The sequence below is a fragment of the Rattus norvegicus genome, chromosome 1 (genome assembly GCF_021556685.1).
Source record: "Rattus norvegicus strain SHRSP/BbbUtx chromosome 1, alternate assembly SHRSP_T2T, whole genome shotgun sequence".
In the NCBI taxonomy this organism is placed as follows: Eukaryota; Metazoa; Chordata; class Mammalia; order Rodentia; family Muridae; genus Rattus; species Rattus norvegicus.
This window is the reverse complement of record NC_141534.1, coordinates 93597081-93615320: the sequence shown is the minus strand read 5'-3', so window position 1 is coordinate 93615320 and position 18240 is coordinate 93597081. Positions and strand designations below refer to the sequence as shown.

General features: G+C 43.9%; 1 protein-coding gene across 1 annotated transcript; it reads left to right on the top strand.

Annotated features, from left to right (window-relative positions):
* The first annotated feature begins 306 nt into the window (after positions 1 to 306).
* LOC148007290 (igE-binding protein-like) lies at positions 307 to 5895 on the top strand. The gene is made up of 2 exons (XM_087603305.1): positions 307 to 1477; positions 5693 to 5895. The coding sequence occupies exons 1-2, from the start codon at positions 307 to 309 to the stop codon at positions 5893 to 5895; spliced, it is 1374 nt and encodes a 457-aa protein (XP_087459431.1).
* Positions 5896 to 18240: the final 12345 nt, after the last annotated feature.

The window sequence follows — 18240 nt, the reverse complement described above, 5'->3', positions numbered from 1 at the left end:
TCGGGGTCCCTGTTCAGAAGAGCTGTAACACTGAGAAGAGCTGTAACACTGAGAAGAGCTGTAACACTGAGAAGAGCTGTAACACTGAGAAGAGCTGTAACACTGAGAAGAGCTGTAACACAGTAAAGGCTTGCTCGCAGAAGAAACCTGTTGCCGCGCGTCGTTCTTGCTGGCGGGACATTGGGCGTGCGACAAGTGGTGCCGAGACCCGGGAACCAACATCGCCGGTGCCGAGGGGACCCTTCAGTGTGCTGAAGAGGATTCAGAACTGCGAGAAGGTAAATTAAAAGGCAAGCTCCGAGAGCCATGCCCCTTTTTGGATTTAGTCTTGCCATGGAGGGATTGTTGCTCGTTTTTATAGTGACTGTTGTCTTCTTACTAGTTGTGTTAAAATGTGAGGACATAGTCAAGGCAGGACAGAACATTCAAGAGAGCATGTCAGAAACGAAGCAGAGTGAGAAATTAGGAGCGCGCAAAAAGAAAAAGGTTACTAAAACAAAAGTGAAAGAGATACAAAAGGCGGAAGAAATGCCGCTGGAGGAAAAAATAGGTATACCCCGGAGGATGAAGTACAAGTCATCCGGAGAGGATACTTTGTATCCATTAAAAGAATCAGAAGCCTTAGAACTGACTGGTAGTGACTCTGAGCAAGAGTTGTCAGAGTCGGAGGTGGAGGAATTAGAGGAAGAGGCAGCCAGATATGAGGAAGAAAGATATGGGCCTAGGTGGAGAGCCACTGTGAAGAAATCGAAAGTTATTAATGCCTCGGTGGCCTCCACTCCCCCGCCTTATATAGAGGGGAAGTGTGAGTACTCTTTCTGTCCACCTGAAACACAGCGAGCACTTAGGCAAATGTTTCCTGTGTTTGAGGACGATGGCGTTCGTTCTCATCAGCCCCTAGAGCACAAGCAAGTTAAGGAACTGGCAGAGTCTGTTCGTGCCTATGGGGTTACTGCTAATTTTACCATGTCACAGGTAGAAAGACTAGCAAGCATTGCCATGACTCCAGCAGACTGGCAATCTGTGACAAAGGCCTGTCTCCTTAGCATGGGACAGTATATTGAGTGGAAGGCATTGTGGCACGATGCTTGCCAAGCACAAGCACGTGCAAATGCAGCAGCAGGACAACCTGCCTGGACATTTGACATGTTAACTGGACAAGGGCAATGGGCCAATAATCAAACTGCCTTCCCCTTGGAGGTATATGCCCAGATTGCTATTAGTGCTGTCAAGGCATGGAAAGCTCTAACTAACAGAGGAGAGGTGTCCGGGAACCTGACCAAGGTTATCCAAGGACCAAGTGAGCCTTTCTCAGATTTTGTGGCCCGCATGATGGAGGCTGCTGGTAGGATTTTTGGAGACCAAGACCAGGCCATGCCCTTAATAGAACAGTTAGTTTTTGAACAATGTACCAAAGAATGCCGCAATGCAATACTCCCCTGGAAATCTAAGGGGCTGCAGGCTTGGCTGAAAGCCTGTAGGGAAATAGGAGGACCACTTACCAATACTGGTCTAGCCGCGGCTATATTACAAGGACAAAGGCGGCCTGGCCTCTCTAGCAGAGGCATCACGTGTTTCCAATGTGGAAAGCCCGGTCATATGAAAAGGGAGTGCAGGAATCAGAATCCTGGTTTTAATCCAAAGAAAGCCCCAGGACTGTGTCCAAAGTGTAAGAAAGGGAAACATTGGGCCAATGAGTGCAGGTCAGTAAAGGACATAACAGGGAAACCCTTGGATATGTCAAAAAACGTCCAACGGGGCCCCCGTCCTCACGGCCCTCAAATATATGGGGCAACCAGCTCCCCAGTAACCTGGGCTCAAACTTCCCCAGGAGAGCCACTCCGGGTTCCGCAGGATTAGACCTCCGTGCCACCTCCAGAATCGTCCTAACCCCTCAAATGGGGGTGCAGCCTATCCCCTCTGACTTTCATGGCCCTTTACCACCCAATACAGTTGGTCTGCTTTTAGGACGCTCCTCTACTACTCTTAAAGGATTGGTGGTACATCCTGGGGTTATTGATCAAGATTATGAGGGCCAGTTGAAGATCATGTGCTCCTCCCCACGAGGTCTCTTCTCCATTTCCCCAGGTGACCGGATTGCACAATTGCTTGTTTTACCCAGTTATCACGCCCAGTTTAAATCGGGAAGTACAAAAAGAGGAAAGAAGGGTTTCGGCTCTACGGGCACTGATTCAGCATATCTTATGGTCGATTTACACGCTCGACCTACTCTGATCCTAACCATTGAAGGAAAGACATTTGAGGGAATTCTAGATACAGGGGCAGACAAAAGCATTATCTCCACTAAATGGTGGCCTACAAAATGGCCCATTACTCAATCTTCCCATTCATTACAAGGTTTAGGTTATGAAGCTAGTCCAACTATTAGCTCTAGGCCCTTAAAGTGGAAAGCCCCAGAAGGACAGGAGGGTAGTTTCGTCCCATATGTTCTTCCTTTACCTGTCAACTTATGGGGAAGAGATATTTTGGCTGAGTTAGGGCTTAAACTTATGAATGAGAATTCCCTACCAGCACAGAGAATGGTAAGGGATATGGGGTATGTCCCAGGAAGAGGCATTGGTAAGCATCACCAAGGAACTACAGAGCCAATTCAACCCACTGCAAAACCCGATCGTCACGATCTGGGTTTTTCTTAGGGGCCATTGAGGGGGCTATGCCCATACCGTGGATAACAGAGGAAGCTGCATGGGTTCCTCAATGGCCTCTCTCCTCTGAAAAGCTGGAGGCCGCTCACCAATTAGTAAAGGAACAGTTGCAATTAGGACATTTGGAACCTTCAAGCTCACCCTGGAATACTCCAATATTTGTTATAAAAAAGAAGTCAGGAAAATGGAGACTATTGCATGATCTTAGAGCAATTAATACACAAATGAAATTGTATGGATCAGTCCAACGCGGTCTTCCGCTTCTTTCTGCCTTGCCAAAGCAATGGGAGGTTATTATAATAGATATTAAGGATTGCTTTTTCTCTATTCCTTTACATCCTAAGGATAAAGAGAGGTTTGCCTTTACTCTGCCTGCAATAAATCATGTGGAGCCTGATGAGCGCTATCAATGGAAAGTCTTGCCCCAGGGGATGGCAAACAGCCCCACTATATGTCAGTTATATGTACAACAGGCCCTGACTCCTGTCAGAGGGCAATATCCATCACTAACGATTCTTCATTACATGGATGATATACTCCTTTGTGGATCCAAACCTCAAGAGCTTGAGATAGCATATGCTGACTTAATTAAACATTTCCAACAGTTTGGGCTAACTATAGCTACTGAAAAGGTTCAGAGATCGCTGATGGGCAAGTTTTTAGGAGCCGTTGTACATCCAGAAGTTATTACTCCACAAAAAATTGAAATCAGGCGAGATCACCTACAAACCTTAAATGATTTTCAAAAACTTTTGGGAGATATTAATTGGCTACGGCCATTCCTGAAAATATCTACTGCTGAGTTAAAACCTTTGTTTGATATATTGGAAGGGGACCCGCAATTAACATCCCCGCGATCCCTGTCTATGGAGGCTGTAGAGGCCCTCCGAAAGGTGGAGAAGACTCTTTCTGAGGCTCAATTAGTAAGGATACAACCTGATGAACCTTTTGAGCTATGTGTTTTGCAAACTGCTAAATTACCCACTGCGGTGTTATGGCAGAATGGCCCCTTACTTTGGATTCACCCACAAGCCTCTCCGGCTAAAACCATAGAGTGGTACCCCTCAGCGGTGGCAAGATTGGCTATGAGAGGACTAAAAGTAGCTGTAACTCATTTTGGTAAAATCCAATAAAAATTGTTATACCCTATACTGCAGAACAGCTCCAAGTGCTGGCTGCTACAAATGATGACTGGGCAATACTTGTGTGCATCTTTTCAGGGGTGTTTGATAATCACTACCCCAGGCACCCCATTTTGACCTTTGCAAAATGTCATCCCCTTGTGTTTCCCCGGGTTACCAGCATGGAACCCCTTCAGGCAGGGGATATTGTTTATACGGATGGATCGAAAACTGGTTTGGGTACTTACGTGCATGACGGTAAAGTGGTAACTAAGCAATTTACCCCTAATTCCCCTCAATTAGTTGAGTGTCAGATTGTATTGGAAGTGCTCCGAGTGTTCCCTAGTCCATTAAATATTGTTTCAGATTCCTCCTATGTGGTTAATTCAGTTAAATCTTTAGAAGTTGCGGGAATGATTAGAACCACTTGTACAGTGGCTTCTATGTTTCTGGAGATCCAGCAGGAGTTACTATCTCAGCATTCCCCTTTTTTCATCACCCATATAAGGGCTCATTCAGGGTTGCCTGGCCCAATGTCTCATGGGAATAACCTGGCCGATTTGGCTACTAGAGCCACTATGTTTGCTGTGCTGACTCCTGTGGAAGCTGCCACCCAGTTCCATTCCTTATTTCATGTTACTGCTGAGACCTTACGCAGACGTTTTCCTATATCTAGAGCAGAGGCCAGAAAAATAGTGCTTCGCTGCGGTAATTGCAGTGCTTTTATTACCACCCCACATGTGGGCATTAATCCCTGTGGCCTTCGACCCCTGCAGGTTTGGCAGATGGATGTTACCCATGTCCCCGCCTTTGGAAAATTAAAGTATGTGCATGTTTCCATCGATACATGCTCCGGGGTCATAGTTGCTTCTCCCTTGTCTGGGGAAAAGGCCTCTCATGTCATTGCCCACTGTCTTGAGGCTTGGAGTGCTTGGGGTCTTCCTAGGCTGCTCAAGACCGACAATGGCCCTGCTTATACTTCAGAAAAGTTTAAACATTTCTGCAATCAGATGGGTGTTGCACACCTGACAGGACTTCCTTATAATCCTCAAGGCCAAGGAATCATTGAACGTGCCCATCGCACATTAAAGGCTTATTTAAATAAACAAAAAGGGGGAATTGGTGAGGTGCCGCCAACCCCCAAGGTTGCCATCTCCACTGCACTTCTTACTTTAAATTTCTTAAATTTAGACGCCCATGACTATTCGGCGGCAGAACGCCATGGGCAGTGGCCTATTCCACCCAAGGATCAGGTGAAGTGGAAGGATGTACTCACTGGAGAATGGAAAGGCCCGGATCCTATTCTAATACGATCCAGGGGAGCGATTTGTGTTTTTCCGCAGAATCAAGAAAATCCAATTTGGGTACCTGAGCGTTTGACTCGAAAATTGCCTTCTGCTCTTCCTGAAGATGAGACTACAAACCCTACTATTACTACTGGGAATGGTAATACAGGTTAATTCGCTCACCCTGTGGGCTATTGCCAGATCCTGGCCAGTACCCATGCCAGTTCATAGCAATTCTACTGTTTTGAGAATAAGATTGACAAGCATAATCTCTGGCCTTGGTTTCAATGGGTGCTGTCCAATGAGCAAGGGTTATATACATCCCTGACCCCCTTTGCTAGGTTGATGGGAGAGAACTTCGTGCTGTATAATGTTTCAGCTACCAGAAAAAGGTGATACCAGGTTGATCAATATTCAATATAATAACCTCTTGGTAAATAATACTGCCACTAGTACTTCAGTATGTGCTAGATCACCTTTTTTCTGATAAGCACTAATGTAAGCAGTGGTGCTTTAAATTGTAATAGCTCTGATGTAGTCTGCTATTTAGCTGAATGCTGGGATGGCACCAATGACACCGCAGTGATGGTTAAGATTTCCTCCTTTGTGCCAATCCCAGTGGAGGCAAACCCAGATAGCTTTCCTATTCTTAATTTGCTGAGAGCCAAAAGAGATTTTGGAATTACGGCAGCCATAATTTCAGCCATTGTGCTGTCTGCTGCTGCAGCTACCACAGCTGAAATCGCTATGACCAATCAAATACAGATGGCTGAGACTGTCAATCAGAACTGCAGTGGCGTTAGAGATACAAGAAGAATTTAATACCCATTTGGCATCTGGCCTTCTATTAGCCAATCAAAGGATAGATTTAGTTCAAGAACAATTGAAGCACTGTATCATATGACACAGCTGTCTTGTGTTTCCTCCCTTCGAGGTTTATGCATTATTCTTTTGCGAGCTAACTTTTCTCAGAATTTTCAACAGAGCAAAGAAATCTCGAATTATCTGAAAGGAAACTGGTCCATGAAAGCAGAGCAACTATCAAGACAATTGCTGATGCAGATTGCTGTCCTCAACAGCACTACGCTGGACCCTATCACAGTTGAAGACTTTACCTCATGGGTTACCAATGCTTTCTCCCTTTTTAAGGAGTGGGCGGGCATGTTTGTCCTGGGGAGCTATTGTCCTCCTGGGTTGCGGAGTAGGTCTCTGGCTTATTGGCTGTTTAAAAAGAGAACATGCCAGACACAAAGTGGTTGTTTACCAGGCTATGACCACCATTAAAAAGGGTACTTCTCCCAACATATGGCTGGCCTCTTTGAAAGATCAAGAGTTCGCCCTAGATCATTTTTGTCACAGTCATGTGGAGTCATTGTATCCAGGGACGGGCAACTTTCCTCGAACTCGGACCAACCTAAGACACGGGGCCCGGTGGTGATAGGGTAACTCTATGACGGGTAAGGCCGAGTTTGGATGAGAACGACCTAAGACAGGAGCAATGACAAGATTGACGTGACACCCAGATCTAGACCAGTCATTTTATTAAACAAAAAAGGGGGAGATGTAGAGAGCGGCGCGGCGAAACAAAGATGGCGCCGACATCCAGCCTTGTCTGGATATAAACGACTTACTGTGCATGTGCAGGCTTGTCCCCTTGCTAGGGCTCCCTCTAGTGGTGAACAGCGGTACTGCACATGTGCGGTTTATTCACCAGGTGTTAGTTGACCGTTAATATGCTAATGAGGTGATTCATTCTCCGCCAATCCCTGGAGGACAAGTAGTGGGGTGATCCAAGCCCCACCAATCCCTGAGAGATAATTAGCATACTGCTGTCTATATAAGCCGAGCGATTTTGCTGCTCGGGGTCCGTGTTCAGAAGAGCTGTAACACTGAGAAGAGCTGTAACACTGAGAAGAGCTGTAACACTGAGAAGAGCTGTAACACTGAGAAGAGCTGTAACACTGAGAAGAGCTGTAACACAGTAAAGGCTTGCTCGCAGAAGAATCCTGTTGCCGCGCGTCGTTCTTGCTGGCGGGACATTGGGCGCGCGACATCCCCCCATTGCCGCCCTCCCCCCATAGTCTAGTTCACTGGGGGTTCAGTCTTAGCAGGACCCAGGGCTTCCCCTTCCACTGGTGCTCTTACTAGGATATTCATTGCTACCTATGGGGTCAGAGTCCAGGGTCAGTCCATGTATAGTATTTAGGTAGTGGCTTAGTCCCTGGAAGCTCTGGTTGCTTGACATTGTTGTACTTTTGGGGTCTCGAGACCCTTCAAGCTCTTCCAGTTCTTTCTCTGATTCCTTCAACGGGGGACCTATTCTCAGTTCAGTGGTTTGCTGCTGGCATTCGCCTCTGTATTTGCTGTATTCTGGCTGTGTCTCTCAGGAGCAATCTACATCCGGCTCCTGTCGGTCTGCACTTCTTTGCTTCATCCATCTTGTCCAATTGGGTGGCTGTATATGTATGGGCCACCTGTGGGGCAGGCTCTGAATGGGTGTTCCTTCAGTCTCTGTTTTAATCTTTGCCTCTCCCTTCACAGCCAAGGGTATTCTTGTTCCTCATTTAAAGAAGGAGTGAAGCATTCACATTTTGATCATCCGTCTTGAGTTTCGTTTGTTCTAGGGATCTAGGGTAATTCAAGCATTTGGGCTAATAACCACTTATCAATGAGTGCATACCATGTATGTCTTTCTGTGATTGGGTTAGCTCACTCAGGATGATATTTTCCAGTTCCAACCATTTGCCTACGAATTTCATAAAGTCGTTGTTTTTGATAGCTGAGTAATATTTCATTGTGTAGATGTACCACATTTTCTGTATCCATTCCTCTGTTGAAGGGCATCTGGGTTCTTTCCATTTTCTGGCTATTATAAATAAGGCTGCGATGAACATAGTGGAGCACGTGTCTCTTTTATATGTTGAGGCATCTTTTGGGTATATACCCAAGAGAGGTATAGCTGGATCCTCAGGCAGTTCAATGTCCAATTTTCTGAGGAACCTCCAGACTGATTTCCAAAATGGTTTTACCAGTCTGCAATCCCACCAACAATGGAGGAGTGTTCCTTTTTCTCCACATCCTCGCCAGCATCTGCTGTCACCTGAGTTTTTGATCTTAGCCATTCTCACTGGTGTGAGGTGAAATCTCAGGGTTGTTTTGATTTGCATTTCCCTTATGACTAAAGATGTTGAACATTTCTTTAGGTGTTTCTCAGCCATTCGGCATTCCTCAGCTGTGAATTCTTTGTTTAGCTCTGAACCCCATTTTTTAATAGGGTTATTTGTTTCCCTGCGGTCTAACTTCTTGAGTTCTTTGTATATTTTGGATATAAGGCCTCTATCTGTTGTAGGATTGGTAAAGATCTTTTCCCAATCTGTTGGTTGCCGTTTTGTCCTAACCACAGTGTCCTTTGCCTTACAGAAGCTTTGCAGTTTTATGAGATCCCATTTGTCGATTCTTGATCTTAGAGCATAAGCCATTGGTGTTTTGTTCAGGAAATTTTTTCCAGTGCCCATGTGTTCCAGATGCTTCCCTAGTTTTTCTTCTATTAGTTTGAGTGTGTCTGGTTTGATGTGGAGGTCCTTGATCCACTTGGACTTAAGCTTTGTACAGGGTGATAAGCATGGATCGATCTGCATTCTTCTACATGTTGCCCTCCAGTTGAACCAGCACCATTTGCTGAAAATGCTATCTTTTTTCCATTGGATGGTTTTGGCTCCTTTGTCAAAAATCAAGTGACCATAGGTGTGTGGGTTCATTTCTGGGTCTTCAATTCTATTCCATTGGTCTATCTGTCTGTCTCTGTACCAATACCATGCAGTTTTTATCACTATTGCTCTGTAATACTGCTTGAGTTCAGGGATAGTGATTCCCCCTGAAGTCCTTTTATTGTTGAGGATAGCTTTAGCTATCCTGGGTTTTTTGTTATTCCAGATGAATTTGCAAATTGTTCTGTCTAACTCTTTGAAGAATTGGATTGGTATTTTGATGGGGATTGCATTGAATCTGTAGATTGCTTTTGGTAAAATGGCCAGTTTTACTAAATTAATCCTGCCAATCCATGAGCATGGGAGATCTTTCCATCTTCTGAGGTCCTCTTCAATTTCTTTCCTCAGTGTCTTGAAGTTCTTATTGTACAGATCTTTTACTTGCTTGGTTAAAGGCACACTGAAGTACTTTATATTATTTGGGTCTATTATGAAGGGTGTCGTTTCCCTAATTTCTTTCTCGGCTTGTTTCTCTTTTGTGTAGAGGAAGGCTATTGATTTATTTGAGTTAATTTTATACCCAGCCACTTTGCTGAAGTTGTTTATCAGCTTTAGTAGTTCTCTGGTGGAACTTTTGGGATCACTTAAATATACTATCATATCATCTGCAAATAGTGATATTTTGACTTCTTCTTTTCTGATCTGTATCCCCTTGACCTCCTTTTGTTGTCTGATTGCTCTGGCCAGAACTTCAAGAACTATATTGAATAAGTAGGGAGAGAGTGGGCAGCCTTGTCTATTCCCTGATTTTAGTGGGAGTGCTTCAAGTTTCTCTCCATTTAGTTTAATGTTAGCAACTGGTTTGCTGTATATGGCTTTTACTATGTTTAGGTATGGGCCTTGAATTCCTATTCTTTCCAGGACTTTTATCATGAAGGGGTGTTGAATTTTGTCAAATGCTTTCTCAGCATCTAATGAAATGATCATGTGGTTTTGTTCTTTCAGTTTGTTTATATAATGGATCACGTTGATGGTTTTCCGTATATTAAACCATCCGTGCATGCCTGGGATGAAGCCCATTTGATCATGGTGGATGATTGTTTTGATGTGCTCTTGGATTCGGTTTGCCAGAATTTTTTTTTCCAGGGCTGGGGACTGAACCCAGGACCTTGCGCTTCCTAGGTAAGCGCTCTACCACTGAGCCAAATCCCCAACCCTGGTTTGCCAGAATTTTATTGAGTATTTTTGCGTCGATATTCATAAGGGAAATTGGTCTGAAGTTCTCTTTCTTTGTTGGGTCTTTGTGTGGTTTAGGTATAAGAGTAATTGTGGCTTTATAGAAGGAATTCGGGAGTGATCCATCTGTTTCAATTTTGTGGAATAGTTTGGATAATATTGGTATGAGGTCTTCCATGAAGGTCTGATAGAATTCTGCACTAAACCTGTCTGGACCTGGGCTCTTTTTGGTTGGGAGACCTTTAATGACTGCTTCTATTTCCTTAGGAGTTATGGGGTTGTTTAACTGGCTTATCTGTTCCTGATTTAACTTTGGTACCTGGTATCTGTCTAGGAAATTGTCTTTTTCCTGCAGATTTTCAAGTTTTGTTGAATATAGGCTTTTATAGTAAGATCTGATGATTTTTTGAATTTCCTCTGAATCTGTAGTTATGTCTCCCTTTTCATTTCTGATTTTGTTAATTTGGACATACTCTCTGGGTCCTCTCGTTAGTCTGGCTAAGGGTTTATCTATCTTGTTGATTTTCTCAAAGAATCAACTTTTGGTACTGTTGGTTCTTTCTATGGTCCTTTTTGTTTCTACTTGGTTGATTTCAGCTCTGAGTTTGATTATTTCCTGCTTTCTACTCCTCCTGGGTGTATTTGCTTCTTTTTGTTCTAGAGCTTTTAGGTGTGCTGTCAAGCTGCTGACATATGCTCTTTCCTGTTTCTTTCTGCAGGCACTCAGCGCTATGAGTTTTCCTCTTAGCACAGCTTTCATTGTGTCCCATAAGTTTGGGTATGTTGTACCTTCATTTTCATTAAATTCTAAAAAGTCTTTAATTTCTTTCTTTATTTCTTCCTTGACCAGGTTATCATTGTGTAGAGCATTGTTCAATTTCCACGTATATGTGGGCATTCTTCCCTTATTGTTATTGAAGTCCAGTTTTAGGCCGTGGTGGTCCGATAGCACGCATGGGATTATTTCTATCTTTCTGTACCTGTTGAGGTCCGTTTTTTGACCAATTATATGGTCAATTTTGGAGAAAGTACCATGAGGAGCTGAGAAGAAGGTATATCCTTTTGTTTTAGGATAGAATGTTCTATAAATATCTGTTAAGTCCATTTGGCTCATGACTTCTCTTAGTCTGTCTATGTCTCTGTTTAATTTCTGTTTCCATGATCTGTCCATTGATGAGAGTGGGGTGTTGAAATCTCCCACTATTATTGTGTGAGGTGCAATGTGTGTTTTGAGCTTTAGTAAGGTTTCTTTTACATATGTAGGTGCCCTTGTATTTGGGGCATAGATATTTAGGATTGAGAGTTCATCTTGGTGGATTTGTCCTTTGATGAATATGAAGTGTCCTTCCTTATCTTTTTTGATGACTTTTAGTTGAAAATTGATTTTATTTGATATTAGAATGGCTACTCCAGCTTGCTTCTTCCAACCATTTGCTTGGAAAGTTGTATTCCAGCCTTTCACTCTGAGGTAGTGTCTGTCTTTGTTTCTGAGGTGTGTTTCCTGTAGGCAGCAGAATGCAGGGTCCTCGTTGCGTATCCAGTTTGTTAATCTATGTCTTTTTATTGGGGAGTTGAGGCCATTGATGTTGAGGGATATTAAGGAATAGTCATTATTGCTTCCTGTTATATTCATATTTGGATATGAGGTTATGTTTGTGTGCTTTTCTTCTCTTTGTTTTGTTGCCAAGATGATTAGTTTCTTGCTTCTTCTAGGGTATAGCTTGCCTCCTTATGTTGGGCTTTACCCTTTATTATCCTTTGTAGTGCTGGATTTGTAGAAAGATATTGTGTAAATTTGGTTTTGTCATGGAATATCTTGGTTTCTCGATCTATGTTAATTGAGAGATTTGCAGGATACAGTAACCTGGGCTGGCATTTGTGTTCTCTTAGGGTCTGTATGACATCTCTCCAGGATCTTCTTGCTTTCATAGTTTCTGGCGAAAAGTCTGGTGTGATTCTGATAGGTCTGCCTTTATATGTTACTTGACCTTTTTCCCTTACTGCTTTTAATATTCTTTCTTTATTTTGTGCGTTTGGTGTTTTGACTATTATGTGACGGGAGGTGTTTCTTTTCTGGTCCAATCTATTTGGAGTTCTGTAGGTTTCTTGTATGCCTATGGGTATCTCTTTTTTTAGGTTAGGGAAGTTTTCTTCTATGATTTTGTTGAAGGTATTTACTGGTCCTTTGAGCTGGGAGTCTTCACTCTCTTCTATACCTATTATCCTTAGGTTTGATCTTCTCATTGAGTCCTGGATTTCCTGTATGTTTTGGACCAGTAGCTTTTTCTGCTTTACATTATCTTTGACAGTTGAGTCAATGATTTCTATGGAATCTTCTGCCCCTGAGATTCTCTCTTCCATGTCCTGTATTCTCTTGGTGAAGCTCGTATCTACAGCTCCTTGTCTCTTCTTTTGGTTTTCTATATCCAGGGTTGTTTCCATGTGTTCTTTCTTGATTGCTTCTTTTTCCATTTTTAATTCCTTCAACTGTTTGATTGTGTTTTCCTGGAATTCTTTCGGGGATTTTTGTGACTCCTCTCTGTGGGCTTCTACTTGTTTATTTATGTTTTCCTGAAATTCTTTCAGGGATTTTTGCGATTCCTCTCTGTAGGCTTCTACTTGTTTATTAATGTTTTCCTGTGTTTCTCTAAGGGAGTTCTTCACATCTTTCTTGAAGTCCTCCAGCATCATGATCAAATATGATTTTAAATCTAGGTCTTGCTTTTCTGGTGTGTTTGGATATTCAGTGTTTGGTTTGGTGGGAGAATTGGGCTTCAATGATGCCATGTAGTCTTGGTTTCTGTTGCTTGGGTTCCTGTGCTTGCCTCTCATCATCAGATTATCTCTAGTGTTACTTTGTTCTGCTATTTCTGACAGTGGCTAGATTGTCCTATAAGCCTGTGTGTCAGGAGTGCTGTAGACCTGTTTTCCTGTTTTCTTTCAGTCAGTTATGGGGACAGAGTGTTCTGCTTTCGGGCGTGTAGTTTTTCCTATCTACAGGTCTTCAGCTGTTCCTGTGGGCCTGTGTCTTGAGTTCGCCAGGCAGGTCACTTGCAGCAGAAAAGTTGGTATTACCTGTGGTCCGAGGCTCAAGTTTGCTCGTGGGGTGTTGCTTAGGAGCTCTCCATGGGGGCAGCAATCAGGAAGATCTGCGCCGCCCTTTCCGGGAGCTTCAGTGCACCAGGGTTCCAGATGGTGTTTGGTGTTTTCCTCTGGCGTTTGAGATGTGTGCAGAGTGCAGTCTCTTTTGGTTTTCCAGGCGTGTCTGCCTCTCTGAAGGTTTAGCTTTCCCTCCCACGGGATTTGGGTGCAGAGAACTGTTTATCTGGTAGATCCCTTCAGGTTCTGGCGGTGTCTCAGACGCAGCGGTCCTGCTGCTCTGGGCCCTCCTCTACGGGAACCCAGAGGCCTTATACAGTTTCTTCTTGGGCCAGGGATGTGGGCAGGGGTGGGCAGTGTTGGTGGTCTCTTCCGCTCTGCAGCCTCAACAGTGCCCACCTGACCAGGCGGTGAGGTCTCTCTCCCATGTGGTTTGGGGGCAGAGAGCTGCTGCAGGCCGGGATCCGCGGGTTTGGGACTCCTGGTAAACACCGGAAGTGCCCGGTCCTAGAGGAATTTTGCCTCTGTGTGTCCTGAGTTCACCAGGCAGGTCTCTTACAGCAGAAAAGTTGGTCTTACCTGTGGTCCCGAGGCTCAAGTTTGCTCATGGGGTGTTGCTTAGGAGCTCTCCGCGGCGGCAGCAACCAGGAAGATCTATTTTTATTTTATGTATGGATGCCTTTCCTGTGTTTATGTCTGTGGCACCACTTTCATGCAATGTCTGAGAAGGCCAGAAGAGGGCGTCAGATCCCTTGGAACTAGAGTTCTGATGGTTGTGAGCTGCCTTGTGGATGCTGGGAGCTGAATTCAAGTTTTCTGCAAGAGCAACAGAACCATCTCCTCCAGCTCCTAATTAGAGCTTTTTGTAAGGAGCGGAAACTGGATCTTTTTGTCCGATGTTTTCATTAGTGTGTTGCTGACTGAACAAAGGGTGGCCAGACACTCATTCTATCACTAAGCCCCTGCTCCAATTTTATGAGTCAGGGTCTCACTAGAAAGCCTAGGTGAGTCTTGAGCTCATGACCCTCCTGCCGTGTATCCTGAATGCTTAGATTGTAGGCATTCATTACTTGGCTTCTTGTTATCACTATTATTATTATTATTATTATTATTATTATTATTATTATTATTCTTTATTTTAATGTCTTGGGCAGGCTCTTAATAAATTGCCTAGGATGGCAATACTTCATTTTAACCACGTATATGTCTGTGCCTGTGTGTGACCATGTGCATGCAGAGGTGTCAGATCCACTGGAGCTTGAGTTACAATTGTGAGCTGCCGGGGGTGGGGGTGGGGGTGGGGATGGGGGGGTCCTGGGAATTGAAACTTGGTCTTCTGCAAGAACAGCAAGTGTTTTTAACAGCCGAGCCATCTCTCCAGCCCCTATTTTCATTAAAAAAAAATCTTTTAGGGCTGCAGAGATGGCTCAGTGGTTAGGAGCACTGACTGCTCTACCAAAGGTCCTGAGTTCAAATCCCAGCAACCACATGGTGGCTCATAACCATCTGTAATGAGATCTGATGCCCTCTTCTGGTGTGTCTGAAGACAGCTACAGTGTACTTACAGATAATAAGTAAATAAGTAAACAAATAAATAAATAAATCTTAAAAAATCTTTTAAAAATGATTTATTTATTCTTTTGTATGAATGCTCTATCTGCATGTATGGCTGCAGGCCAGAAGATAGCATCAGATCCTGTTACAGATGGTTGTGAGCCACCATGTGGTTGCTGGGATTTGAATTTAGGACCTCTAGAGGAGCAGTCAGTGCTCTTAACCACTGGGCCATCTCTCCAGTCCCCCCACCCCATTTTCATCTTTTTGAGACAGAGTTTTGCTACGTTGTTCAGAATAGCTTCTACCTTGCCTCTGCCTCCCAAGTGCTGACATGGCAGACAGGTACTGAAATACCTTTGGAAACATTGGAACTTAGGATGGTAAGAAGGGATATAGACATGGGTAGGTTACACAGTCGAAAGCATGCTTAACACTTTCTAAGCATTTAAATCTAGGCATAACGGTTACATGCCTGAAATTTTAGGCTGAGGCTCAGATGTTTAAGGCTTGACTGGATTATACATAGTGAGTTCAGGGTCAGTCTGGGCAACTTAGCTAGATCCTGTCTGAAACTAAAGAACTAGGGATTTAGAACACTTACCTATCACATGTAAAGCCCTGTTTCAATGTCTGGTACAGCAAATGTTTCTCCTTAAGTATTTGATGTTTGCTATTTTTCCTGTTAATTTTCTATCTTTAAATTTTTCTTATTAATTTTTATTTTATGTTTGTATTGTGCAGAATATGTGCTATCTGAATTATTCTGTCAATACTTATTAGAGTTTCAGTTTTAATTTGGTTCATGGCTAATTGTGAAAAATAAAGAAGGTTCTCTACTTAAAACTTCGAAACCTGGCTGGAGATATAGCTCAGTGGTGACGTCCTTACCCGGCACAAAGCACTGCTTTAATCCTTAGTAGCACACACACACTCACACACTCATACACACATTCACATACATGTCCACACACTCACACATACACACACACACACACACACACACACACTCCCTGACATACACACATTCACATACATGTCCACACACTCACACATATTCACACACACACACTCATACACACATTCACATACATGTCCACACACTCACACATATGCACACACACACACACACACTCCCTGACATACACACATTCACACAGGCACCCAAATATAATTCACACACATGTTCACATACATTCACATGCTCACACACAGATTTTAGAGTTTTGAATGGTTCATGCCCATGATCCTAGCAGAAAGAAGGAGGAAGAGGAGGAGGCTGCAGCTTTGGAAGCATAGTTGGGAGTTCAAGGGCAGCTTGAACTATAGTGTAAGTCCCTGTTCCAAACAAACAAACAAACAAACAAACAAACAAACAAACAAACAAACCAACAAATGAAAACCCAAATAAAACCAACCAACCAAACAAACAAAAACTCCAAAACTCCAAAAAGCCAAAAACCAACCAACCAAACAAAAAGCCCTGCGTGTTGTTCTGGATCTGTGAATTGGATCAATACCTGTTTTTTTTTTTCTATTTTAAAATTTTTTATTTTTAATTTTTGATCTGTTTTAACTATCAGTCACTAATGTTTAAATCTCCTCTTATGATAGTAGGTTGTAAATTCTTTAAAACCTCTATGTTTTGTCTTAGATTATTTAGAGTTATATTGTTATGTGTTAGGTTCTGCTTCTGCCCCCTTTCATCCTCTTCCTTCTTGTGATGCTGAAGTGAAGTTCAAGGCCTTCCACATGCTGGTGTCTTAGGAACCCACGCTCATCCCTGGGGGATTGAGATGAGACACCATGACCAAAGCATCTTGAGGAGGAAAGGGTTTATTTGACTTACACTTCCACATTAGTGTTTAATATGGAAGGAAGTCAGGATAGGAACTCAAACAGGGCAGGATCCTGGAGGCCATGGAGGGGTGCTGCTTCCTGGCTTGCTCCCCATGGCTTGCTCAGTCGTTTTCTTATAGAACCCAGAACCATCATCTCAAGGAGCCCACCATGGGCTGTGCTCTGCCCCATCAATCACTAATTAAGAAAATGTCCTTGAGACTTGGCTATTGCCTGGTCTAATTGAGGCATTTTCTCAATTGAGGTTCTCTGATCTCCAGTGATTCTAGATTGTGTTGAGTTGATATAAAACTAATCAGTACACCAGACAAGCAGTCAACCACTGAATCATGCCCCAACCCCTCACTGGGAGACTCTAGGCAGGGGCTCTACCACTGAGCCACGCCCCCAGCCCCTCACTGGGGGATTCTAGGCAGGGGCTCTACCACTGAGCCACGCCCCCAGCCCCTCACTGGGGGATTCTAGGCAGGGGCTCTACCACTGAGCCACGCCCCCAGCCCCTCACTGGGGGATTCTAGGCAGGGGCTCTACCACTGAGCCACGCCCCCAGCCCCTCACTGGGGGATTCTAGGCAGGGGCTCTACCACTGAGCCACGCCCCCAGCCCCTCACTGGAGGATTCTAGGCAGGGGCTCTACCACTGAGCCACGCCCCCAGCCCCTCACTGGAGGATTCTAGGCAGGGGCTCTACCACTGAGCCACACTCCCAGCCCCTCATTGGGGGATTCTAGGCAGGGGCTCTACCACTGAGCCATGCCTCCAGACTATAAGGAGTTTTATATCATCTTATATCTTGTTCTTTGTTCATCAATATTACTGTTGTTGCTGATAATTTTCTTTTGTCATGTCGTTTTGTCTCATAAGTGTAACAAACAGCTTTTCCTTCAGCAAAGCATTAGGCTAATGCATAGTTTCCCATTGGCTCTTGGAATTCTTTTATTTATATCTTGGGTTAAGATATATGATTCAGACTTGGGTTCTTTTATTTATATCTAGCCCCTCAATTGGCCTGGAATAGTCTAATTATTTATCCTTAGCAGTTACCTTTAACACTGTAAACATTTTATTAGAAGATAACATTTGCATTTTCCTCAGATGCTGGAGAGTTGGTTGGTTCTGAGTCTTTGCTGGACTTGGGTTGAGGCCCTCCACTTGTCTGTGACTTGACACAGATTGAGGCCATTGCCATCACATCCATTTGCTTGGCTTCTGGGTTCACTGGTATCCATGCTGCCCTCAAGACCAACTGTGAGCTCATGGAGAAGTCACGGAGAGTCAGAGTAGGATTAATCCCCCCTCCCTGTTAAAGCAGCTGGGGTAACACTGGGCTTGGCTTCTTTGCAGAAGCCTTGGCTAATGTCAACAATGTGAGCACTGGGTGGCTCTGTAGGGTGGTGGCAGGGGGTTGGGGGAATTTGTTTTGGTGACTGGTGCAGAAGAAGGTTCCTTGTCTTCTGTCCATCGGCGCCGCCGCTGCCCAGACAAGAAAGAGAAATCAAAGAGAGAAGAATGTGAGGAGTCTGATAATGACACAGACGTTGTTCTTTGGGACTAAATTAAATAGTGCTGAGCTATTAGGCCAGGCACTGTGGCTAGTCCCAGTGTATTTAGGAGTCAGGGCAATTGGATCTAAGTTCTAGGCCAGCATGAGCTATTCTTTAGGAAATATTGACTTGGCTTTTATTTGGTTGTATGTGTCTGTGTGTCTGTGT